Source organism: Thunnus maccoyii, chromosome 9 (assembly GCF_910596095.1).
Source record: "Thunnus maccoyii chromosome 9, fThuMac1.1, whole genome shotgun sequence".
In the NCBI taxonomy this organism is placed as follows: Eukaryota; Metazoa; Chordata; class Actinopteri; order Scombriformes; family Scombridae; genus Thunnus; species Thunnus maccoyii.
In genome coordinates this window covers 4,947,827-4,973,925 of record NC_056541.1, presented here as the reverse complement: position 1 = coordinate 4,973,925, position 26,099 = coordinate 4,947,827, and the positions used below count along the sequence as shown (strand labels likewise).

At 39.1% G+C, this 26,099-nt stretch overlaps 1 protein-coding gene across 1 annotated transcript in view; it reads left to right on the top strand.

Annotated features, from left to right (window-relative positions):
- Positions 1-2,499: 2,499 nt before the first annotated feature.
- Positions 2,500-26,099, top strand: part of antxr2a (ANTXR cell adhesion molecule 2a) — a 75,930-nt gene continuing 52,330 nt past the window's right edge. The window contains exons 1-10 of the mRNA XM_042422523.1: positions 2,500-3,061; positions 9,981-10,052; positions 12,599-12,670; positions 13,900-13,981; positions 14,083-14,187; positions 14,349-14,417; positions 15,827-15,907; positions 19,133-19,193; positions 20,495-20,590; positions 22,865-22,934. Of these exons, the coding sequence (XP_042278457.1) occupies positions 2,889-3,061; positions 9,981-10,052; positions 12,599-12,670; positions 13,900-13,981; positions 14,083-14,187; positions 14,349-14,417; positions 15,827-15,907; positions 19,133-19,193; positions 20,495-20,590; positions 22,865-22,934 (881 nt within the window). The 5' untranslated portion in view covers positions 2,500-2,888. The remainder of the gene's footprint in view (positions 3,062-9,980; positions 10,053-12,598; positions 12,671-13,899; positions 13,982-14,082; positions 14,188-14,348; positions 14,418-15,826; positions 15,908-19,132; positions 19,194-20,494; positions 20,591-22,864; positions 22,935-26,099) is intronic.

Sequence of the window (26,099 nt, the reverse complement as noted above, 5' to 3'; positions counted from 1 at the left end):
GAGTTACAAAAGCTAAAAAAGGAACAAAGAAATAAACTAGACGAGACAAAGAAACAATAAGGCTCATAAAAACACCTCACAGCCCACCAATAAAAGAGCAGGGGAGAGATTTCTTAGGAACATTTGTCCTTATACAACATGTTTTCTTCAGAAAAATCTTTGATTTCACACATCTGCCGCCTCTTCCTGTTCTCATTTTGCCAACAGGCTTTTCTGTTTCATTTGAAGTCACTGATCTCTCTGTATCATAGGAAAAGAGTTTTGGATGCCTGCTTTATTTGCCACGTGTTCATACTGTTTTAAACACCGTGTGTCACAGAAATAACGCAGGCCAAACTGATATCTAGTTCAACAAGAAGCAGTCAACCGTCTCAAGAGGATACGGGGGAATTGTGAAATTATGAGTAAAGGAGATGATACATATTCTCATGCCTTTACAGCGTCTGGGGTTTATCCAGAATTGAATCAATTACAATAGTTTGGATATGGGTAATGGAAATCACGTTTTAATATCAATGACTGCCTTTCTGTGTTAAACTCTACAACAGGAAATTTTGTATTTTTCAGGCCAAACATTGAAGTGAGCCATGTGGGTTTAAGAGATTTTATACAGGAGCAGTTCTTTAAAATGTTTCAGTTGCCACAAGCAGGACATAATCTTTTTGGACTAAATTTGTAAATCACATTTTTTTTGTCTATACAAGGTATTGAATTCATAATATTTGCCCTAAATACATAAATTGTCACCCAGATTTATTGTGGAACAGTTTTTAAAATACTAGTTACATACATTGATTGATTAAAGCATGCTACAGAAAACAGATTTCAAGATTTGTGGGGCCCATTGGGTATCAATCCCCCTACCCTGGTAGTGCTGGTGCTTTTCTCTTGAACTTCACACTCTATGCAGCGTGAAGAATAAAAAACTAATATCACAAATATCCAACTAAAATGAGATTATTAAGTAGCCTTGCGTAAAAGAGGATACAGATGTTGTTGGGTGTGTGCACTGGGACCTCCAGCTCTGCATAAGTGCAACAGCTGGTTCCATGGCGGGCATGCGCAATGGACTGGAGACTAATGAGGCCTTTGAGTGCTGTAGGAAACAGTGACTTCAAAAGTTGGGCAAACATAAACAAAGCAACTATTTGGGAATTTGGGTCACTGCTTTGGAGAGATGTTTAAAGACGTGTGTTTAGGGCAGAGACTAGAACTGATGAGCTCGAAGGCAGCGTGATGGGCCGAGTGAGTGTTGAGCTCATCAGATGCAACACTGTAGTTTTCCAGGTACATTGTCATTGGTCATGAAATAGTGCCTGCTTTGCTGCAATAGGTGGCAGACCTCCTGATGACAGTTTCTCCCTTAGAGGGTTGTAGGTGATTCATATCATACATATACATTGAAAAGCCACCCTTATTTATTATCTATGTAATATTTTCATTCATGTGTGTACAATGTGTTCATGTGCTTTGTGTTTTTATCCAGTGTTACGCTGCTGCACAACCAATTGCCCTTTGGTGACACATAAAGTAATGATTAAGTAAGTATTTAAGTAATAAACGAGTAGAACTGAATAAAAATAAGGATGGAAATAATTATCCTCAAATACACTCTTTGTTACTTTTTTTGTATTCAGTAAAGGTTTAGCCTGTAATGAAATACTTCTGCTGCAAAACTTCTATTAAAAATATTAATCTTTATACTTTTCCATCACCTACTAAAAGTCCAGTGGCATGTTTAGTAAGCATTTCTCCTCTCCATTCTACTGTTAAATGCAGCATAATTTCACCCTGCATGTATAAAACAAAACACAGGTCAACAAAGTGTTATGACTCATTTTGTAACCAAACCATTAAGTAAGTATTTAAGTAATAAATGAGTAGAATTGAATAAAAATAAGGGTGAAAATAAGTACTTTTTGGCATTTAATTACATGCAATATAAACATACTGGACTTTTACTCCTCTACATTTATCTGATGTCACTTATGTTATGTTTGGTTGAAATTCCATATTTAAACAAAATATGATGCATTTATAAAGATTAAACTACCTTGAATTACATACAAGACAGCAGTTAGATTTAGACTTCACTAGACCAGCCTTAACAATAAGATGCTGCTTTCATAATATGCATCAGTAATTCAACACTGTTCACAATGAGTAATACCTTTATCCTCAAGTACACTCTTTGTTACTTTTTTTGTACTCAGTAAAAGTTTAGCCTGTAATGAAGTACTTCAGCTTGCACTCTGCTGCAAAACTTCTATTAAAAATAGTCATCTTTATACTTTTCCATCACTTATTTAAAGTCCAGTGGCATGCTTAGTAAGCATTTCTCCTCTCCAGTCTACTGTTAAATGCAGCTTAATTTCACCCTGCATGTATCAAACAAAACACAGGCCACCAACGTGTTATGACTCATTTTGTTACCACTTCACATTCATTCCCATCAACGGTAAAAGAGTTACGCCTGTAGCGCTCAGAAATACGAGTTTTTTGAGGAGGACTTGAAGGCAGCTTAACTTCTTCTCCGAAGTGAACTTGTGAACAGTAAAGTTCACTACTAGAAGTGGGTTAACGTTACAGTTTATCATCTAAACAGAGTCGAGGTGATCTGAAGAGCCGGGTTTGGTCTTACTGAGGATGTGAGTGAGTGAACACTGAGTCAGGAAGATGAAGAAACAACGATGACGTCGCAGCGGTTATTTCCCTGATTTCACAGTCAATCTGTTAACTTGGTTGTTTTGGAGGAACTTTGCCATGTAGCTCTTCACACCGTGGGATGTGCAAGTCGTATTCTATCGTCTCTATCTAAAGACTCGGATACTTACTGCTTTTTTTTTTCTTCGCAAGACGTCTCACTGACTTTTTTTTTTTGTGCAAAAATGTTGGATAAGTTGTCACATCATTTTACCGCCGAGGATGAACTTTTCCATGGAAAGAGTCGGTGGAGTTCAGCAGCGGTTGTTGTGATTCTCTTGGGTTTGTTTGCTTCGTCCTGCTGGGCAGAGGAGGCATCCTGTAAAGGAGCCTACGACCTCTACTTTGTTTTAGACAAGTAAGTAACACAAAGAGCCTGCTTGTGTTTCCGACTTTTCTCCGCGCTTTTTGAAGCCAGAAAGTTGAAACAATGTTGCTGTTGCACTCTGCAGGAGAAGATAACGTCTCCAAATGTTATAATGTTATAATACTATAAGTTATTATGTTATAAACTGTTTTGTTTCCTGTGGAGGAAGAGGAGAAGTGATGTGGTACTTCGCTTTGTCGCAGGTGTGACACAGTTTTCTGTGACCTAATTATTGTGACCGATTCCTGCTACTGGTTTTACAAGATATGCTCTTTTTTGATAGCTGTTACCAAAGTTGGTAACAGCACAGCAGCTTGTTTATACTTGGGAACTAATTTGGCCACAAGTACGTCGACATGCTCATATGGCAACCATGTGGTCTGGGTGTCCACATACTTTTTAATAAAGGGAGGACTTGATGGCACAGGATGAAAAGGCATTTGAGACAATAATGGCAAGAGTTTGGGGAAGGCCCTTTCCTGTTGCAACATGGCAAAGTGCCTGTGCAGAAAGCCAAGTTCATAAAGGAATTATTTTCCAATTTCTTTCTGGTTTGCAAGAACTTGGCTGGCCTGCTCAGAGCCCTGACCTCAATCCCATCCACCACCTTGATTGTGTGTTAGGACTTATCTGTTGGAAGGGTTTTGGAGTGACAGGTTCAGTAAGTCCATATACAGATGGGTGATAAAGGGAAAAACTGGTACAGGTTTGAATGCTTGACCCCTACAGTGAAGGGATCTGGTGGCTCTGTTATGCTTTGGGGGACGTTTTGCTGGCATGGTTTGGGTCCAGTTGTCCTCTTAGAGAGAAGGGTCACTGCAAATCAATGGAGGGATCTCTTCCAGGATGACAATGCCCCCCATTCATAGGGCACGAGGGGGTCACTGGATGGTTTGATGAAAATGATGTGAATCATATGCTATGGCCTTCACAGACACCAGATGTTAACCCAACAGTAGTTCAACTGGAAGTCAAGTTGAACTACTGTTCGACAGTAGAGGTGATAACACCTCATCTGCCCAAATTTGGTCAACCCATCAGTCTTTCAGTGGTAGCCATTAGAGCCCAACTGATATATAGGTCAGCTGATATTATCAGCCGATATTGGCCCATCACAGATAGGTCAGTATTGGCGTATATGTTGTCTGATATGCGCTGATATATATTTTTTTATTTTTTAAAGTTATATAGGCAGCATTTTACTATTTTTACTGTTTCAGTGCACTGCTGTCATTATAAATATCTTTATCACAAGTGTTTGATAACCACATTTGAGGGATCATTGCAAAACATGTGTGTTCATGTATGTATTCTGTGTATATATAAGATAATCAGTCGATATATTGATATTGGAATCGTTTTACTCCCTAATATCTGTATCGGCATCAGCCCCAAAAATCCAGAATAGGTAGGGCCCTATTAGTTATTGCTAATATGCTTATGAGAAGGGCAGCTGATAGCTACACCGGCTTCTTTGGAGCTGCTCGGTAGCCATCAGCGCTCTGGTTACTGAAAGGACCACAGAGTTTTGTTTAGTCAAGTTCCATACCGATTTTATCTGTCAAACAGTATAAACACAACACACTTGCATAAAATTTAAGTAGCACAAAACACAATCAATAAGATTTGCCAATAAATTAAGCATGGCACGGAATAAAAACAATAAAACTTATTTCCAAAATGGTCCAGGCAGTGTTTTAGATTTTAGAGGAATGCAATGATTAGCTTCATTTATTTCAGTTCAGTATGAAAATCATCAGTGCAGAGATATGAAACTTTCTAAAGCCTGTCAGTACTTTCCATTAAATGTAATCCCTGCTTTTTTATTGATTGTCAGAGTGATGTTTTCATTGCACAGCACAGTTAAGACCTTTCAAATCAGTGTGTAGCTTTGGCAACTTGGCAAAAATAAAAGCAGACACAATGTTCTCTGCATTACCAAACTCACCAGAAGTCTCAAAAAAAAAGTTCAAATGAATTGATACAGTGCAAGCTTGGAAATAATAATAATATCACAATAAAAAAAATCTAAAAACAATACAGCACACTTATCTACTGTATGTTCATCCCTTATCTGGAAATTTCTGAGTGATCATGTTGGACCTAGTTGGATCTGGTCCAGAACTAACAGATAACTGAGGCCTCTCCCTGTTTGGCTGGAGTCATTTAGTGCTCAGTTGATACAAAGGAAGAAGAGAATACTCAGATAAACCTCATGCAGTATCACAAGTCAAACCATAACCATGACTTCCCCTTACTTAACCAAGTAATTTACCTTGCAAATGAAGACTGGAGGGTTTTAACCTCTTCCTCCCCCACAATAACCAAGAAAATACTTCCTACTACTAGTTTTTTTTAAAATTCCTTGTAAGTTTATAGATCTAAGAAACATTTCAAGTCTAAAGTGTTGCATTCTAGGTTTTCAATCCTCTCTGTCCTGTAGGATCAACTTGCAGGAATTTTACCACTGTCCTATAATACCTTAATATGTCTGTTATCTAGAATATCACCAAAAACAACATCTTCCAAGGTCACAGAGAGGTCTTTTGAATGCTGTGTGTGAATCATACAAACCAGCAAGACAGAAATGCATCTTGTTTAGAAGAGACTTTGCCAACGTACTACTTCCTTTTCTGCAGAGACACAGGAAGTGCTTTGAATATCACTACAATACTTCACAGCCAGATTCAGTCAGTGTGCAAAATCTTTGCAGAGCTGCAGTAGCATCATGCAAAAAGTCTTCCAATATATATTACAGAGAGTTTACAGCCTCGACAGCAAATATTTATTATCTTGTCCTCCTCCAGCTTGGAAACGTGCCATCGCTCAGGGCCCTTGAGTTGAAACACTGTTCCCCTGACCTGTTTTCATGCACCCCACCCTTATCTAAATTGCCAAATTACAGGATGATAATCGAGATTGTTGGCACAAGTTTGACCAAGTAAATCGTTTAGTCTGCATTTTATTACATTTGTGAGCTGTTGGGTCTGTTTAATTTACATATGCAAGTGATGCAAAGGGATTTGTGAAAATACTATAAAAGTCAAGTCTGTGGTGATTTCTTCATCATCAGCTTGGCAGTATCCGAGATGTTATTACACATCTCTTTGCAGGAAGTTTACTTTGTCCCCACTGATAAGTAGCTCTACTGCTTTTGTATTTCCTGCTTTTACTGATTAGAGAACCTAAGAACCTAATGTCAGCACTTTTGCGGCTCTAGATTCTTTGCAGCAGTGATTCTGGACGAAGAAAATGTTCAGTTTGGTTTTCTGACACTGAGTAATGATGTTTCAACCAGCAGCCAGTTCATAAATACTCAACTTTTTTAAACACTCAAGTAGCTCTTTCCAGGGGAAACGTCCTCTGATGAATGTGAAGTGACATTTATTATGTCACTGATGGTTGTGGGTGGTACAGTACATGTCCTAAAAATTCACTGTCGTTATACAAAACAACCAGATGGGAATTAGCACAAGGGAACACTGACAAACTGAAATATTGTGTTGAGATTGAAAGTTCATTCTTGACTTTGGAAGCTGTCTCATCACAAGGTATATTTAGTAGCTGTTCTGGAGCTTTTGATTATATCACATGGTATTCCTAGTTGTCATCTTATATGTTTAAATCTTCCATTTTGAAAGGCTCATAAAAATGAAAATTTGAACATGTGATCTTCCATAACAACTGGGCAAAATTTCATCTGGTTATGTGATATAATGTGAGGACCTCTAATTGGTGCTTTAGGAAACATTTTGAAAGCAGTATGTTTTGGGAAAATGATCACCAAACAAGTGCAATAACCGTGTTGTGAAAAAGACAAGGTATATCTCAAAATTATGGCAACTGAATCCCAGATTATATTGAATCTTAGATGATAGTATTAATATTATATTGCATAATTGACCAGCTCTAGTAGCTGGTGTACTTGGAATCAGCAGCTGAACATCTGGAAACTAATCATGAGCAGTGATAGCAGTAGTAAATGGTAAATGGACTGCATTTATATTTCACCTTTCTAGTCTTATCGACCACTCAAAGAGCTCTACAATCCATTGGCAACGTTCATACACTGATGGCAGAGTTTGCTATGCAATCATCAGGAGCGATTCAGTGCTTCCTGTCCACACCGATGGAGCAATTTGGGGTTCAGTATCTTGCCCAAGGACACTTCAACATGCGGACTGGAGGAGCTGGGATCAAACCACCAACCTTCACATTAATGGACAACCCACTCTATTATTATTCCAGCGTTATGGGAATATGCTGTAAGAGTTGGGAAGAGATTGTTATTCCAGCATTATGGGAGTAGGGCTGCAACTAACAATTGTTGCAATTATCTTAACCCTCTTGTTGTCCTCCTGGGTCAAAATTGACCCGAGGTGTCATTATGTGTTGTCATACACAAAAATTGAAATGGTTTTAAAACAGTATCCTAAACTGTATGACTAAACTTTTACATAAACCAGTCTGCTATAATCCACCAACATATTTTCATCTGATCTCAACTATAGTTAAAATAATTCATAATTTCTTAGTCAGTCCTCAATTTTGTCCTCCCGGGTCAAAATTGACCTGAGGACAACAGGAGGGTTATAATCCTCCAATCATTTTCAATTAATCAATTAATCATTTGGACAGACAATAGTGGAAAATGGCAAATCACAACCTTTTAAAGCCCAAAGTGATGTCTTAACCCTCCCGTTGTCCTTGGGTCAATTTTGACCCAAAACAGTATCCTGACTAAGAAATTATGAATTGTTTTTACTATACTTGATCAAAATTGACCCGAGGACAACAGGAGGGTTAAAATAGTTTGTTTTGTCCAACCAACTGTCAGAACCCAAAGATATTTGGTTTTCTATCAAATAAGACAGAAAAAATCCTCAAATTGAGAAGATTGGACGAAGGAGTGTTTGGTATTTTTGCTTGAAAATTACTTTAATGATTAATATCGAAGTAGTTGCTGATTAATTTTCTGTCTAACAACTGATAATAATTGTTTCAACTATAGAAAGGAAGTTGTGGAAATGCAGGTCACAGATTGCAAAAGTGAGATTTGAAACCCACTGAGCAGATGAGTAACACCATCAAATCCTTACAGATGTGTTCCACAGCAGTAAAAATAGAACATGTTACCACACTGCCATCATCAACCACAATTAACCCCACTAATTACCTTCCAATATTGTCAAAGTGCAGTGGAACTTTCCTTCACCCCCGCCGTCGTCTCTTTCCCTCCGCCGTGTGACCTTGTCTTTGGGCAGCGGGGAGGAGATAGAGGTGGCATGAAAGATGAGCCTCCTAATGGTCAAACTCTTCTGTTTTATGTTCGCCGCACATACTGTACATTGAATTGTAATTATTGGTTTAATTACCTCTTTGTCGTTACATCAAGGGCACTTTTTACACACTGTGTTCATTGTGGTCAGATTGACTTATGGAGGGGTGAACAGGGCCAAGGGCTACAGGTTGACACCCACCTAACATTGGTTTGTCCTTGAACACAATGAGAAATTTATGCATCGTTTTGAACAATTACCAAGTCTTAATTAGTTTTAATGAGACAAAGACAGTAAAGGAAGAAGTACGGGGGGGGGGGGGGGGGGGTTTTTAAGTAAAAGTAACAATACCCCTTAAAGGTAAAATACTATATTTAAATCAAGAAAAATAACTGTTTTCTTCTTCTTCTGGGTTAAAGTGTGCATCATCAATCATCATAAAATCAACTCAAGTTAAAGAGTAATCCAGAGAAAAATAGAAACTATTTAACATACAAATTAAGCAGCAGCATCATTTTTGTGAAAAAATACAATAGAAGTATTGACAATAAAATGTACCCAAGAAGAATAGTAGAATTTACTTTTGCTGTATGTAAAATCTTCAGTTTTTGGGGATTTTCATGCTTTCACACTAGCTGAAGTTAAGACAGGAAGGAAAGAGGGAACTGAGGAAGAACGTATTGAAGAAAAGTGAGGAAAGACAGGGACAAAAGGAAAGAAGCTATTACAATAAGGGAGGAGAAAAGGAAGAAGGAAACAAGGAAAACAAATGGAGGAAAAGTGCAGTAATAGTCTTATAGTAGCACGGTCTTTGTATTCATGGATTAATTTTAGAATAGAATAGAAAGCATTTATCGTCATTTCGCCACAGTACAACGAGGCTGGAGGTGCAACTTCCTGAATATATAAGAAGAGGATATGTAAATATAACTACAAGAATAAACACTTGTGAATATATATATCATATGTGCACCTCAGATAGACATTATACATCCACCCATCCAGTCTTGTGTACTTCCTCTACATGCCCACGTTTATGTATATACGCACTTACTAACTGTTTTTAAACAGACTTTCTTCTTATAGGACTTTGGAAAGTCCTGTGTAGGATTTACTTCATGGGTAGTGAACATATTTAAATGTGAATTATTGCTGTTTTTTCTTGCCTTAAAGAGTTTGTTGGGGTCAGAAGCCATCATGATGTTGGCCTATAAGCTTTTTGGGACATTGAATATATGACTGGACTGTACAAATACAACTTCAAAATTGTATTTAAGTACAGTAACCTCCACTTCTGCTTAATGACTTCCTGTTCATGAGTATTAGTTACTCTTGTACCACTTTTTCTACTCGTATACTGAGAAATCAACGCTATCTGTACTGTTATATCTCCACCAGCCAACTAGATTTGTTTGAATTGCAGAGCTTGTGTGAACAGTCGACTGTTCTAACAGCTGAAGTGGCTGCTGTAGTAGACAGACTTATCAGCACAATTATCCAGCATGTGGCTGGTGTTAATGTCCAACTGTGGTTGTGGTACAAAGCACAAATACTCTACAGTATTTTACTCCACAGCACACAATCTGCTGCCGCCGACGAGCTGCGAGCTGACTGTTGTTATCTTGTTTCAGGTCTGGAAGTGTCGCTGGTGACTGGTTCGAGATTTACTCGTTTGTGAAGAACCTCACCGACAGATTTGTGAGGTGAGTATGAGGTCACCGGCACCAACATCATACATTGTTATTAGAAATGAAAAATTATTTTTTTGTGTGTGTGGTTTGTTGTCACCATTCTACTTAAAAAGGGTTTCATAAGCCAATATTTTAAAATAAGAACAATAATGAAGTGAAAACAATTTAAACTTGCACATATTGCATGGAACAAACACATGCAATGATTTGATGTTGAGAGCAGCGTATTAATATCAAGATGCACACAATAAAGCACAAATATGCAGTAAATATAAGATGAATTTCCTACCAAAAAAGCCATTCCCCATCTTCAGAAAGTGACATTTGCACTGAGAAGAATGAGGTGAATGGTTGGAAAAATAGTCTTTTGTCTGTGAATCCCTTTATTTTACATATATTAGATATCCGGATGGTTGGAATTATAGATATTTATCCCATAAGACACAACCCACAACATAAGGTGCTGCCTGCGGCACAGATTTAAACTACTTCCCACCTGTTTTTATAAACTACGAAATTGCAAAATCCACTACATCCTTTTTTTTTTTACACATAATTCATTAAGAAGACAAAACCGGAGAAGCCGCTTTTAAAACGTTCAGCTTGCATAACGTTTGAGTCAAACGGCGCCTGCCAGCACAGTACAGACGGTAGCGACCCAGCCAGAATGAAGTGGTTGGTTGAAGAAAATAGCAAAGGCACCAGGTGGGAGTGGGTGGCAGAGAGGAGCAGTCTTCTGGGCTGTGAGAATGGCCATTTGCACCGGGGAGGGGGGGGGGGGGGCTCTCCGGCTCTCCACACTTATCCCCTTGCTTCCACCACAGAACGGCTGACAGGCAGACAATGTACAGTAAAGCAAAAGAACACTGGAAGGCGACGAGGACAATCTGCTAAACAATACTCGCTCACCAAGATCACTTCTGTTCCGCCATGTGGAGCAAACTGGTCTACTTCATCAACCCCCCCCCCCCCCCCCCCCCCCCCCCTCCCTCCCCACCCAATCCCCCCCATGAAGAAAAAAAATCCCACCACCACCACCACCCTCTGATTTGTCCTTGGCATCGCTGCTTCTTTATCTCGACTCTTTCTTAGAAATAGAAAATATCTCATTGCTGCTGAAGAGGTAACAGACAATCATAAGCTCTTCTGAAACTTTGTTGTGAAGCCGCCGCCCAAAAATTTCTCATTTATGACTTGAGTGGTGGTTTTTTAGACCATATTACTGTATAGCTCTGACACTTGTGGACAGGATGTGGATGTATACGGTTGCTACCACCGCACCCTGCCAAATCTGGCCATGTGGTTTAAAGATTTTTCTGGGGGAGGTATCGCAACTGGGGCCATGTGTCATGTGGGTGAGAAATATCAGCACCTCTCCTTATGCTCCGAAAGGCTTCTCAAAGGATCTCTGAAGGAAACACTTGTACGCTTCATTATCCAAAGTTAAACTCGCTCTGTCGTCTGTGTTCGTAACAAAGGTGGGAAGTAACTGAGTTCATCTACTCGACTTCTGCACTTAAGCACTTTACATGGTAATCAAGTATCTGTTTCGCAGAGACTTCCTACTTGTCCTCCATCTTTTCGTCTTCCACATTTATGTCCGGCAGAAGTTACTTGTTACAGCATTTAAAGATTTTATAAAGAGACAATTCCACTTTTTTCAGTGCTCATTTTTTCAGTTTTTTAAATTTAAAATCTGATTGGATGATTCTTCTATATGTGAGGTGACATGAGGCTGTAGACTGGACTCAGTGATTATATTGCTCTACAAGGTTATAAAGTCATGCACTGCAACAACAGTAACAGTGACTAAGAAACAGTATTTGGTCACTTATTTCTGAGAGCAGATCTGTTTTAAATGTGTGGGCGTTCACTGCAAAAGAAAGTTGTTTCACAATTTTTAAACACAAAACTATGAAGTTTTTCAAGCACGTTTTTAGTGAAAGGAGTTTCCTTATTTCTCTTTTGTTTTCACTAATCTCAGCTGGATATTTACTCAGGAACCAGCTGTGTTTGCAAATAAAACTAGTTTATATGAATAAGCTGAGGAGTCCGAACACTCCGATATGACCCAGATACCGAATGTAAACAGTTCTGCCTTCACAGACTGAAAGAGTCGGTCTGATGCCGGACTCTGCGGACACATCAGAGCGTCCGTCCGGTGTCTGTTCACAACCTTAAAGTCGCAGGTACAAAGTATTTGTGCAACAGGATGTATGTGTGCATGTGTGTGTTTACTCGTGACTCATCATCACAACATGTTCCGTGTCTGTGAATTGATGAATCACTTCCTTCGGTTTGACAGAAGCCGCTTTAAGTCATACACTAATATTAGTTGACATTAAGAGATCCCCTTCTGTTTGCTTCATTATTTATGCCATATTAATGCTCCTTAACTTGAATGATGCTGAGTGGGTGGTTGTTTGATAAGGCGGATGAAGGATGGAGGTAATTTATCACTATATTATATTGTTTTAGCTGAATCTAACGAGATATTACGAGTAAATGAAGCATTTCTGCCTCCTAATTTTTTTTTATTTGTTGTTTTTTCTCTTCAGCCCCAACTTGAGAGTCTCCTTCATTGTTTTCTCAGCCCAAGCTACAGTCCTGCTGCCTCTGACTGGAGACAGGTAACTGACCTCTGACCTCTCTGGAATACCTTTCTGACACTGTTGTTACATCATATTATCATCTCGTGCTTTATACATCATACATATGCTTCCATGTTTACTGTACTTTAACATGAAATGCCTCAAAGTATGTCTTAAGATGATTTTAGGGAAGCAAAGCATAAACAGGAAGTACATTTATTTTTATATCCTACAACAATAATGGCCACTGACTAATAGTGTTGGACAATATGATGATATACAGTAAACTGTGTGTTTATACAGTGATATCTCTGTGTGTATTAGGCTATTGTGGACAAAGTCACAAGTCAATTTTGCTCATTGTTGTGGTAAATTAACTTAATTTGTCAGGTATTTAACTCGCTAAATTAACATTGTCTCTACTGATTTTTCCAGAAACTTTCTCATATCATAATATATAACAAGATAAAGACAAAGAAAGTATTTCTGTTTCTTCTTTAACTATCTTTGCTTTTCCATGTAGGGGGTATTAGTGTTATTTTTTCTTCCATATTCCCTTCACTTACTTCTAGAAACTACATATTTCTTGTCATTCTCTCTAAGAAATCCAAGACTGGCACAAAAATCAGTAAAATAATGTGATTTAAGTAGTAAAACAATAGTAAACTGATGCAGTTTTGCTTCATAAATAAAGTGCATGAATGATAATAAAGTGCAGGCTCACATAAAGGGTATGCATCACTTTTAATATAACAAACAAAATATATAATATAGCAGCGTAGAGGCTTATATGCACCGTCTTGAAGTGTACAGTTTGTAAATACTGACTTAACATAGTGCACAGCTGTAATTCACATCAATGTAACACTGATTCTGGAGCAGTTATACAGTAAGTGATGTATATTTTACATGAAAATCTTCACTCAGGTTACCATAAACTTCTTGCAGGCTGAGTTAAGATGAAATGTTTGTGTGGTGAGAATAGTTTCAATTCTCACTGGTTCACCAAATGCCAAAAAAAAAGACTTTGAGACACTCTAGATAAACATGTTCACCGTATGGCGCTTGGAATAGCTTCTCTTTTCATATTTATTACAAGAACAAACTGTCTCTTTTATTGGAACCATAAACACAAAATTTGCTATACAAATAGATCTGAATGAAGGATATTGACATGCATGTTTTTTCCAGTGGTAATACAGAAACCAACAATGTTAAAGAATAAACACACAGGGACCAAAATCATTTATTTGATGTGTTTTTTTAAGATACAAGATCGATGAAGGGTTGAAGCGCCTGCGAGCCGTGTCTCCAGCGGGTGAAACGTACATGCACGAGGGAATAAAAGAGGTCAGTGTACCCTCTCGAATAAGTTACAGTAATACTCAATACATGTAAATTGTTAAGCAGGGATCTGATGAAGTGTTTTTGTCGTTGGTTCGAACCTAAAGGCCGCAGCTCAGATAAAATCACAGACGTCTAAATCCTCCAGCATCATCCTGGCTTTGACGGACGGGAAACTGGAAGTGTACGTTCACGAGCTCACAGTGAAAGCGGTGAGGTTCATATTGTCGATTTATTTTTTAAATTTTACTTGTTTACTTATTTACATTACTACCATATAGAATGAGTTCTGTTTCATAGTGTGTTTTCCTTCTTTTTCTTGTATTCAACTTGTTGAACTCTCACATCATTTACACGTTTATCTGATCCGCAGGCTGCAGAGGCGAGGACATACGGCGCTCGCGTCTACTGTGTGGGTATCAAGGACTTTGATGAGCAGCAGGTAAGAGAGCTGGAGTCTTAATCTGCGGCAGCCGAACACGGTGAAGTCTGTCTCTGACTGTATGCTGAGTGATTACCGTTTGTAGCAAACAACATGCTGTCATGTTTGAAGAGTGGCAAGAAGGGTAAACACTAGTAAGATCAGAGCTGTTACCTGTGTGGAAACTTCATGTCTTATTATCTTCTCTGTATCGTTCACCTGCCTCCTGTAGGCTTGAAAGGTAACTCTAAAAAGTTTCAGCTGTGATCTGCTTGAATTATTTCTGTTAGAATGGATTCTAATGGCAGCAAAAAGAAACTTCTCAACCGTCTCTTGCAGCATACTCCACTTTTCTGATATGTTCAAAATTGTCACCAAAATAAAGTGCTCCTTATGAAGGTTTAGAGCTTGATGGATGTTGAAGTCTACAACAGGCATTTTTCACCAGAAAATGGTGAAAAATGCCTGTTGTAATGTCTAAAATCCCCTTTTTTGTCTGATCAACCATCAAAAACCTAAAGATATTCAGTTTACTATCATGAACAACACAGAAAAGCTCAAAAACTTCCAATTTGAGAAGCTACAACCAGTGAATAAATGGTACTTTTCCTTAAGAAATGACTAAAACAATTATTCAGCAGCTTTACATACAGCATACACCAGGTTGGAACCCGCTGGCTGAATGATAACAGGGTTATTACAACACAACAACCATCTACAAGTAGTCAAATAATGGAAACTAAATGCAAAATGCAGAGATATTAGACATTTGTTTATCAAAAACACAGATGCTGATATGGTTTGCTTAATCATTGAACTCTGTTAAAGTACAGTAGAAGTGTTATAGGAAGTCTTTTTTGGGAAGTTCTTAGCAAGTAGTAAGCGCTTTATCGTTCTTCCTGTCAAGACTGACACATATTCAATCTCTGAATTGTGCCAAAACGCTTCTTGCACACCATGAGATCTTGGTGACAGGTGTGAAGGATCGAAAGACTCTTAACTTACATACAATTTACACAATTGCATTGTATGACTGTACAGACTGTCTGCACAGAAGTCAGACGTTTTCCTTCTCATGTCAGGTCGATGTGTAGTTTTACTGTCTTTCTTCCAACATGGCGGCCTGTCCCTCGTAACCGTCGGTAACCATCCAGTGATGAGCGCCTATTAAGTCAAAAACAAAGGCGATATTGCTCCCAGTTTGTGCTGCAATGGGTTTTTTTTTTCTTTTTTTGTTTTTTTTTTTTTTTATGGTTGAGCAAAGTGTTTGCCACAGTCATGCCATCTGCTATGTCTGCTCTTGCCCATGATATGAAAGGAAAGACAGTGCTCAGTCATAAAGAGGAAAACAGAAAAAGAAGAAAGCAGGATTAAATCGGCCGTACTTCTCGTTTACTCCGCTCTCTCTCTCTCTGTGGTGATACCGACAGCTCGCTGACATCGCCGACACCAAGGACCAAGTGTTTCCTGTCAAAGATGGCTTCCACGCACTCAAAGGCATCGTCAATTCTGTAAGTTTGCCTACTTTCTCCTTGTGTGTGTGTTGTTGTTGTTGTTGTTTCAGTCAACTCAGGTCATCTTTTACACATTATATCCTGATTTTAGAAACATTTGAAGATGCTAACTGTGCAGATTGTTTGGTAAATTTGGAATCAGGTGGGTTAGAAAAAAAAACAACAAAAACACAGTTGCCTTGGCTTCATTGACGTTTGTCACAAATTAAAGCAGAACCTCTGTGAACTTCCTGCAACGCTGCATGGAAAATGTCTGGAAATAACTGCTTGATGTGTCCTCAGTTTGTAGACGGAGAAGGAAACGTCTAAACTGTTCTGTAGCAAATTACACACAGGAATTGGAGCAGCTTGACAGTTAGTCACTGTCCATATGACATCCTCCTCACAGTGTGTTTTTTTTTTATTGTGTTTGAGTGTCAACACAATAAAACTCTTCAGTGCTGCAGCAGAGCTTCAATACAATTCATTTTATTTTGATTTAATAAAAATCACAATAACGCGTCAGATGCATCTCGTCAATGTAACGCTGTAATCGATGTATAGCTGTCAGAGAATAAGAGTCCCCTCAAACAGTTTAAAGTATGTAAGTTTCCCATGCAGCCTCCTCCTCGTCCTCTGCCAGCCAATTAGTGATACTTTCCATTTGCTGCAGCTTTTTTAGCCTAAGTGCTGTCAGCCAAGGCGGGGGTTTGTATGGCAACATTTTTGTACATGAGTCTGAGTCTGGAGTCCTGCGGAGTACACTGACCTGAGCCTGGACCTGCATCTGTGTCAAGAGCCGACAAGGCCGGCAGTGTTTTAGAACTAGACGGAGCTGTCAGAGACGTGCAGCTGGAAGGACGCACGGAGCCAAACGGTGCGACTTTTTTCCTGTTGTGTGATGCAAAGTAAAAAAAAGATGTTGCTTTTAAAAGGACTGTTAAGTAAAGAAGGGTTTAAATCTGTTTCTGTCTTTTGTTTAATAAACTGTGTAAGTGGAACGATGGAGATCTGTGATGCTAAATGTGCATTTTAATCCTGTTTACTTATGTAATTTTTGTATTTATTGCGGAGATTAAAACACCATCATACATTTATGTGTTCAATTTCAACAATATCACGATCAAAACAGAGTCTGCAAAATCAAAAAGTGATTAAAAAAACAAAGATAAAGTCATGATTAATTGAAAACAGATCCTTTACTTGTATCATCATAAAGTTAAACAAAACAATGACAAAACACAGTGAAACAGGAAAAAGGAAAAGATGACACATTACTTATCTAACCCAGAATATTTTGATGTGAAGAGCTAGCGGAGCCATCTTGTAATAATTAACATTAAAATGTGCTTACAACCTCTAAAGAGGGGGTGGATTTGATTATCGAAAAATCAGATGAAAACACGCTCCTAATCAGTTTGTGCTGAGCTAAGAGGAAGAACTCGATACACAGTCTTGTTCTCAAGGTCGTCGTGTTCCCATTAAAGCCTTGTATGCATTTTTCTATAGTTTCAAGGCACAACAACACTTTTCCCCCTCAAACTGTTCTAAAGCCTGTACAACAATGTCCAGCACAACAACAACAACAACAAAAAGAAAAAGCTCATCCCTTCAGTCCTCAGAGGCTCCGAGCACAGTAGTGACGCTTCCAGCATCCAAATGAAGGAGCATTCTTCACTGATTGGTAATACTGGATTCCTGAATACTTGGCCTCCTCGCTCCTCTGTTGGATTTCGAGGATTTGAGATCATCTGTGCAGCCTTTTGCTGCAGGATCCACGCTGCCTCTGTGACCAGCATGACAAAACTCACAGAAAGAGCTCAGCAAAGTTCTGCACCCTGTTAGGCTATTTCTTTTTTGTGTGTGTCTGTAATACACTAGCTCTTTATTGTCTGAGCTGTGGGCCTTATGGGAAAACCCCAAATTACAATCTAGCCACATCGTTATTGTTAACTTCCCGTAGCTACCGAACACGTCTAGTCGAGTTTAGCGACCCGTGCCGCATCGCTGACTTTATAACTCGTGCGATCTTGTGACGATATATATTTAGAAGTAATGTAGGGGCAGGAAATGTGCTTCTGAACCTTTCCGTCTAATTATTCCCACAAAATGACTCCACAGAAGCAAATCCTCTCAGAAAACCCACCAGTTACAGCACTGGCTGAGATATTTGGATGACTCTGGATATTTGGATGGCTGCCTCCTTTCCCCCTGCAGCCTGTAAATAATGTTTGTCAGTAGATCCCAGAGAAATGAATAGCTGCTGTTTGAGTTTAACCAACTGAGACCTCTAATCTCTGCATTCAAAGCTTATATTTTAATATCCTTAAAACACTAAGGGTTTGGTTTGTGACCCTCTCAGCCTTAATAAATGTCTTAATTTACCTATATTTCTTTAAAAAAGTACTTTTATATGCTATATTTAAGAGCAGGTGCTTCTTTTTTAAATGGCAAACTTGGCATTTTGGAGCAGAACTGTTCACATTTCTACACTTCATGGGAAAATGATGACATTTCTTGGGTCCTCCGTCGTTTCAAGCTTAGGCAGACAAACAGTCAATTTTGTTTTTTTTTCTTTTTTTTCTTTTTTTTTTCTCAGGCACTGCCAAGGAAGTAATTAGACAGGGAAAATAATGGCACAGAGGAACAGCAGCAGATCCTTTTCCTCCCAGCTGTCATCTACAACCCTCTCCCCTTTTAACGATTCCATATCAAACCATCATATTTAATAAGGCCGCTGTAAACACTTCCCCTTCCACTCCTTCAGATTGAAGTTTCGCCCAACATCAAATGAAAGGTTCAAGTGTCCTATATTGCAGTTAATATGCTTCTTTTTACCGACTGTGTACTGAGATTTGCATAGTTTGTCCTCTGTTGATTTATTGAATCATAGCGGATAGCGCGGCTCTATGACAGTGGGCTCGCACAGGCCTCTTTATATGATAATGCAGGATCCGGGAGGTTTTTTAATAGAACTGAGGAATGTAATAGTCTTGCATAATTTTCCCATAAAGGCTGACACAGCTGCTGTTTCTCTCTCCCGTCCTCCTCGCCGCTGATGTTCAGCGCTCTCCACTTTAGTCGCCAGGCCCCCCGATCAGGTGCAAGACATTTCTCAGGTGTTGCGCCTTAATCTGTTTTTCTAAACTTGACAGAGCCGATAACGGCCGGGATTTGATGTATTTACTCTCGGCCCTCAAGCGATAATGTACCCATTTCATTTTTTTTATCTCATCCCTGCAGATATTAAAGCGATCGTGCATAGAGATCCTGGATTTGGGTCCCTCCAGTGTCTGTGTGAACGGTGAGTGGATCGTCCTGCTACAGTCAATCCCCGGAGCTCTGCATTGATAGATTTATCTTCTGCAGGAATCCCTATTTTTACTGCATGCTTACTGAACTTCAGACATCTTCCCAAGAGGAATTCTAACCGGTGGTGGTAGCCAGACTGCTAAGAGACAAGGAGTTGAAAATCATCAGACAGTACTTAAACTGTCATGAGAAAACTCTCCACTGAACTTCAGAAATATTTGATTATTATATCGTTTTGCAGCTCTGAAACACTTTTATTTCCTCACCCTTCTTTTAGGGTAGTTCATCTAAATCAGTGGTTCAGTACCGCTTGAAATGAAGCATTGTGGTCTGCTCAAAACGTGTTATGTGTTTTTTTCTTTTTTTTTTCTTATTTCTTTTGGGTGGAGGCACATTTTATGCCTTTATTATGGGGACAGTGTAGATATGACAGGAAATGAAGGCAGACAGAGATGGGAGGGTGTGCAACAAAGGTCTGCTGCCAGATTCAAACTGCGGATGTTGCGGTTATGTGGCATGCCTCTTAACTAGTTGGCTATGGGGAGCACTGCTTGAAATGTGTTTAGAGCCCCCAGACAGGTAAAGGTATCCAGTATTTGTTAAGGAAAAAAATGAAAAACTTAAAGAAAATACACATCATTTTGTGTTACAGAAACATATTTTTCCTTTCTTATCCAGATTAATCTCGGGACCATATGTTGGGACCCTGACCCCCATGTTTGAAACCACTGGCTTAAATATCATGCTCAAATAAATCAGCTTAAAAATCTGTCAGAGCTACATTCATGGTTGTGGTATAATTTGAGAAGGGACGCAGTTTTGCTCTTGTTAAAAAGCTTTAGGAAGCAATAAACATGTCTCAGTGCAGGCCAGCCATCTGAAAACATGGATATTGCTTTGCCATCATGTCAAATACCACAGAACCAAATTGACTTGAAAATGACCACAATGGCTGGCAAGACAAGTAAACCAAGTAGAGTCTAATCTATCAATATATATATCACATATTATGCTATATATATATATATATGCTAGTGTCCCTAAAAAATAAGATATGAAGAGAAAATAATCATTGCAACTTTTACAGACTGCATTTATTTAGTTGTCGGAGGGGAAAGAAGAGGAACCTCTAACATATCAGTAAATGAAAACATGCCTGTCTGATAGTATCAGGATACTGTCTATCTGCAGATGTTATTCCAAACAAATTCCAGATAAATGCTAGAATCTGACTATATATTGGTCCCTAAAACCTCCTCCCAGTCTTATCTCTTGTTTGTTTACATTCCACAGAGACCTTCGACATCGTCGTCACAGGGAACGGCTTCAAGCTCGGCAAGACTAATGAAGGGGTCATCTGCAACCTTAAAGTCGGCCAGCAAACCATCAGTAAGTGGTGGAAACTCGCATCCAGTCGGACATAGTAGGTTTTCAGTCAGTAGAGAGCAGAAACAGAGCCAAAACAGAGTGAATATTGGACTTATACTCACCAGGTGGACAGAAACACGACTCCAAATGGATGATAATGTTGCTCCGTAGCAGCTGGATGTTGAAATAAGCAACTGTTTGCTAACAGGTTCAACATTTCAGCTTAAACGGTGATGACATGTCAGTGTAGAGTGCACAAATTGTTTTCGCTGCCTGTGAGTGGCCAAAAAAAATCAGATGTTGCAGGTTTGAACGCAACAGGAGCAGTTGTGAGACCAGCTGAATGCACACTACAAAGACAATAACGAAGGAACTGGTGCAAAAGCTATTTCTGAGATAATGATGTGAAGCTTCAGTGTTCAGTTTGTTCTACATCACATTCTGTTATAGACGCCCTCTCGCTGACTTGCAGACCCTCCATCCTCTTTCCCTGCTGCTCCGATCTCTGAATTCGTCTTGCATGTTCATTTATATTTTGGAACTGTGAAGATTTATTGTGATTTTAATGGATTTTATGTCCATATCCTGCACAGATTTTATAACTCAGCACATATTTTTATCCGACTTGCTCTAATGTGAACTGGATTGCACATAGTGGGCGTTCTTTGGAAGGGCATGGCTAAACAAACCCCAGTTTGGATATGTCCCTTATCTTGTAGCTGCGCCTTATCTTTATGATCTGAATTCCCAAGAAGAAAAGAGGCTATGTAGGTCACTGTGCTCCTTATTTTGAGCTTGCAGTCTGTTCAGTTGAGAAATCCTTTTTTTCAGGAAGCTAACAGGATTTGGCACCAAAAGCCAATCATTTCAAGCACTCATTTGGCCGTGGGATCTGTGGGATCGACGACTGCCAATGACAACACTTCCCTCCTTGACAAGTTATTTTTGATTTTCAACATTTCAACTTGACTAAAATACTTGAGCATATTTTTTTTTTTTCCTTTTTAAAAAAGAAATCCATCCGAATTAGAAAGTGGCCATTAGCAGATGTCTTCCTGTTAGTCCTTTCTCAGTTTAGGCTGTCTTACATTCGCCCACTTGGGGCTATTTATTCCCTTATTGGCTTTTGCATGTGTTCAGCCCAGACCTTTTTAACAAGGGGGCACCTTATAATTATGGACAGGCATCATGGCAACTATGGAACACACACCACATATGTGGAACAGATGCTACTGTCTTCTCCATCACCAAACCAGTTGGAGCTCTGAGCAGACAAGCAGAAAAAAAAATATAATATCAATAATCTGAACGACCTCCATGTCTGAAGATGGTTCAAGCCTCTGCGAACCTGATGAACACACACACACACACACAGACTCAGATCATAAATCAGTCTCTTTCTCTTCCTTAAGAAACATTATTTCCTCATGCAATGCTGAGGGGCCAAAGAGGGTAAAAAGATCAAGTGAGGTTTGTTGGCTCGTTGTTTTTCTCTTCTAAGATTTGACAAAATGTGTTGATAGTGATCCTCAAACACTACTCATAGTTACATAAATGTCTTATGTTTCATATAAAAGGATGTTTAGTGGTTAAAATACCACTTGTGACCACACTGGTCACTGTTCAGCAAAAGCTACCTACAGTAGTCTAATTTCATGTACAAGCTAATTAACTAGAGACAAACTCAGGTACAGTAGAAGCACATTTAACCCTTTAACATCCACCCTTTTTATAGAATTTTTCACCTATTTGGCATACCCATGTTTAGCATGTGGCTAAAGCACAAACAAAACTACATCAGTTCAAATAAGGCTCAAAAAAGGTGTCTTTGGTCCTCGTCTATAATGAGTCATATTTGAATAACAATAATTAGGACATGCTTTATGCCACAACTATGCAGAACACCTTATACCTTCTACGTCTTGTCAACCTGTATAAAATTACAGACCTCTAGGCCTAACCTTATGGGAGCTAGGGAGTTTTTAGTTTGTGGTGTCACTGGTGTCCCCGAACCTCTCCAATCATCTCCAATTGGCCAAATTGTGCCAATTGCTTTGACTCATTACTGTGTGATGCTACCGCTTACAACTGGTTTAAGCGGGTCGCCGGCGAACAGTTGGATGTTAAAAGGTTATGAGATTTGCAGTAATAGCAACAAGAGTAAATATAATCTGTTTTATTCACCATGTTAAGCATTTTGGGGACGAGTTTGCACCCAAGTTTTTATTTGATTCATCCAAGGAGTGGTTTTAACGTTGTCTTTTGTCCTGTTTTTTTTTTTTTTTTTTTTTGCAGTTCAAAGGCCGAGTACGGTGCTTAATGATTATCTGCTGTGTCCTGCACCAGCGCTCTATGAAGTCGGACAGTAAGTACATGAGATGAGATTTATGTTTAAAGGAGGTGATGAGGGAGTGCCAGTGATTAATACTCAAACAAAATATCAATATATCAGTATATTGGCCAATCATGTGGTCCATTGGATAGATTTTGAGGATTCACAATGGAACTTATATTTTATAAATGATCTGTTTTCTATTAGATTAATTAATCTAATCAAATTGGAAGTCACTTCATTTTGAATTTATTGATCCTGATGGTAAGGATGAAAAAAAAACAAAAACAAAGGTAAAAAATCATATAACACACTGTTAAGCTGCTGATCATTAGATATTAATAATGATAAACGTGTCAATAAAAGCTCTAAAGATTTTCTTTTTTCTAAGCTCACATAAAAATCTACATTTTTAACTTGAAATAGAAAAGTAAAGAAAACCGTTTTGCACTTTTTGCATTTTCATTTTTTGCATTTTCATCTGTGAAAACCCAGTTTTGAGTAATTACACTCTCAGCGAGCATGAAATATGTACATAGTAAGCATTGAACATATTGTAATATTCTAAGGAAGCAAGTTTCTCCTGAATAACTGATAGTTACTGTATCTTTTATGAAGTCAGTGTTTCTGTAGATGTATTTAAGTTTTGATCTTGGCACGTGGATAACAGGAAATTTTAATGAACCTTTTCGTAAATCCAGCATCTATAAATACCACCAATCTAATAGATTTAATGAATAGTGACGTTGCCAGAAAAAGTGAAGAAAATAAAAAGGAATATTGTGTTTGTTTGGCAGCTCATTGTTCTCTTAATTAAGACTTGATGTCTTAATTCAAGCTTATTTCTCTAGAAATTTGCAAAGTGAATCATGTCCTCTGTAAAACCGCACACACACACTCCTACAGACACTTCCTCTCTCTAGCACGCTTCCACTTCCATCATCAGGACTCTTTCGAAACTATTTGTTTGCCCTTTTTAATCTGGACATCATGTTGTTTTTGTGCTGCTCTCGTTTTATTTCCATCACCTGCATATCTATTGTATTTCCTTCAATCCTCTTGGTTTCTCTTTGTCGTACAAGGATGTTTTTTTATTTTTCTGCTCCTTTTCTGTTTTTTTTTAGATGTTTTCTCTGCAAACAACCGCCTCCTAAATCTATAAATCGGCTGTATGTAAAAACAGTAGATGAAGGGATGAAGAGTTTGGTGTAGTATAAAGTAAACATTGTAGACGGAGCCTGACAGGAAAAACACCCCCATCCATACAACCCACTAAGATTTAAGTGAAAACAGAGTAAATATGCGTTTATTCCCTGCTGCGTAGCTATTGTTTGATTTTTAACGTCATCTCTTATAATCCCAAACCATAACAGATGATCGCTAAGGCATTTTAGATGGAACAACAGATTTTAATGTCCTCGCTGACTGCAATCCAATCAAAAATGTATGATTATGAGTGCCGCTGGCTCCTGAAGGTCTTTCAGCTCTAAACCAGATTATGTATCATATGATGACAGTGATGCTGTAACTACTCCGTATCAGCTTGAACCTCACCTCAGATAATCCTCTCGTTTTTAAAGTCCAAACTGCTCATGATAACATGTTTTTCTGACAGAAACTGACGATAGGGGGTGAAGGTGGAAGATGGATTTTGGAAGGGATATAAGAAGTGAAGTTAGTTGCATTCATTTTTCATTCTTATGTAGATGGTAGTTAGTTTTAAAGGACAGTGTGTAGGATTTAGTGGCATCCAGCTGTGACTGCAACCAATTGGAAACCCCCCTCCCCTCCCCAAAAATAAAATAGGGCTGCATTTGAAAATAAGAGAAAATAAATAAAATGTTCAAATAAAGTGCTTAACTTCAGAAAAAATAAAACAAAGGGAGGAAAAGCTTGAATTTCCCCTTTTCTGTTTCACATCTTGACTTTCTTTCCCTTTTTCCGTCTACCGTAAAGACTGCAAAAGCTGCGTCAGTTAAAAACAGAAGTGCCCTGTCAGGTTTTAAATCATAACCTTCTGTCTTGGCTGTAGGTCCGGGTCCGTATGGGACAGCTTCTAGGTCTGGACCCGGACCGCGGTCTGCCAGTTAGTGACCTCTGGTGTAGGGGAACCTTTAGTGGCTGCGAAACTCACAAAAAATGGGAAAGGCCCTCTCTAGAGCCAGGGTTTGGTTTGTCCGTTCTGGGCTACTATAGAAACATGGTGGTGCAACATGGCAGGCTCTCTGTGTAGATATAAAGGGCTCATTCTAAGGTAATGAAAACACAACAATTATACACTAATTAAAACATACTTATGAATATATTACCACAAACTTCTGGTTTTCCTCACTTATTGATGTGAAGAAAACTCAAAATGTTAATTACAACTGGTATTATAGCAGCAGCTACTGCAGATTTTCAGAAGGGCAAATCAGAAGCTGATGTCCTTCAACCTGCTTTCTAAAGATGTAGTAAAAGATTTACTCGAGCGACTGCATTTGTAAACCACAGGCCTACAGTGCCTGCAACGCCCTGATAGGACCTGAGCTGATGGTGATGCTGATGCTTCGTGCCTGCCATTTGCAAAAGGCCTGCTTAATTAACTCTTGGCTGCCGATGGTGACCCATTAAGTAGTTAGCTGGTACGGGCGGTGAGTAAACACATCTGCTGGAGGGGCTTTAAAAGGATGTGCGACAGATGCAGCCATTCCCTTTTCCACGCTCCCCGTTTAAATAATTCACCATGCTCTGACAATCCCTGCACCCCCGGACCACCTGCATGGAACGCTGGAGCCCAGAAACTTCCGTCTCCGTCCATCTGTCTGCTTCTGCTCCATCACCGCTACCGGTGCTCAGGGTGCTCCGTTAACACGGCTCAACTCAGCCGAAGAAGAATCGTCTTTTCCTCGTGCATTCCTCTTCCTCGTTTTTACCCGTGTTTTGTTGCACATGAGGCCTTCCCCTCAGTGAACGCCGCTTGAATTACTGTGTTTTGACCTCGCACGCAGGGATTGCTGGGGAACATATTTCAGATGCAGCAGTCACTTGAACTGAGGTGCTCAGCTGCATCTTTTTGTCCCACAGGGGACTAGAAGCAGGCGGCTCCACATCCAGCTTCAATGTCCAGGAATCACAGTGTCCTCAGTTGGTCATTGAGCAGTGTAGGAGCACTCACGGCGGAGGCATCATCTGTGCTGACAGCTGCGGCATCAGGCT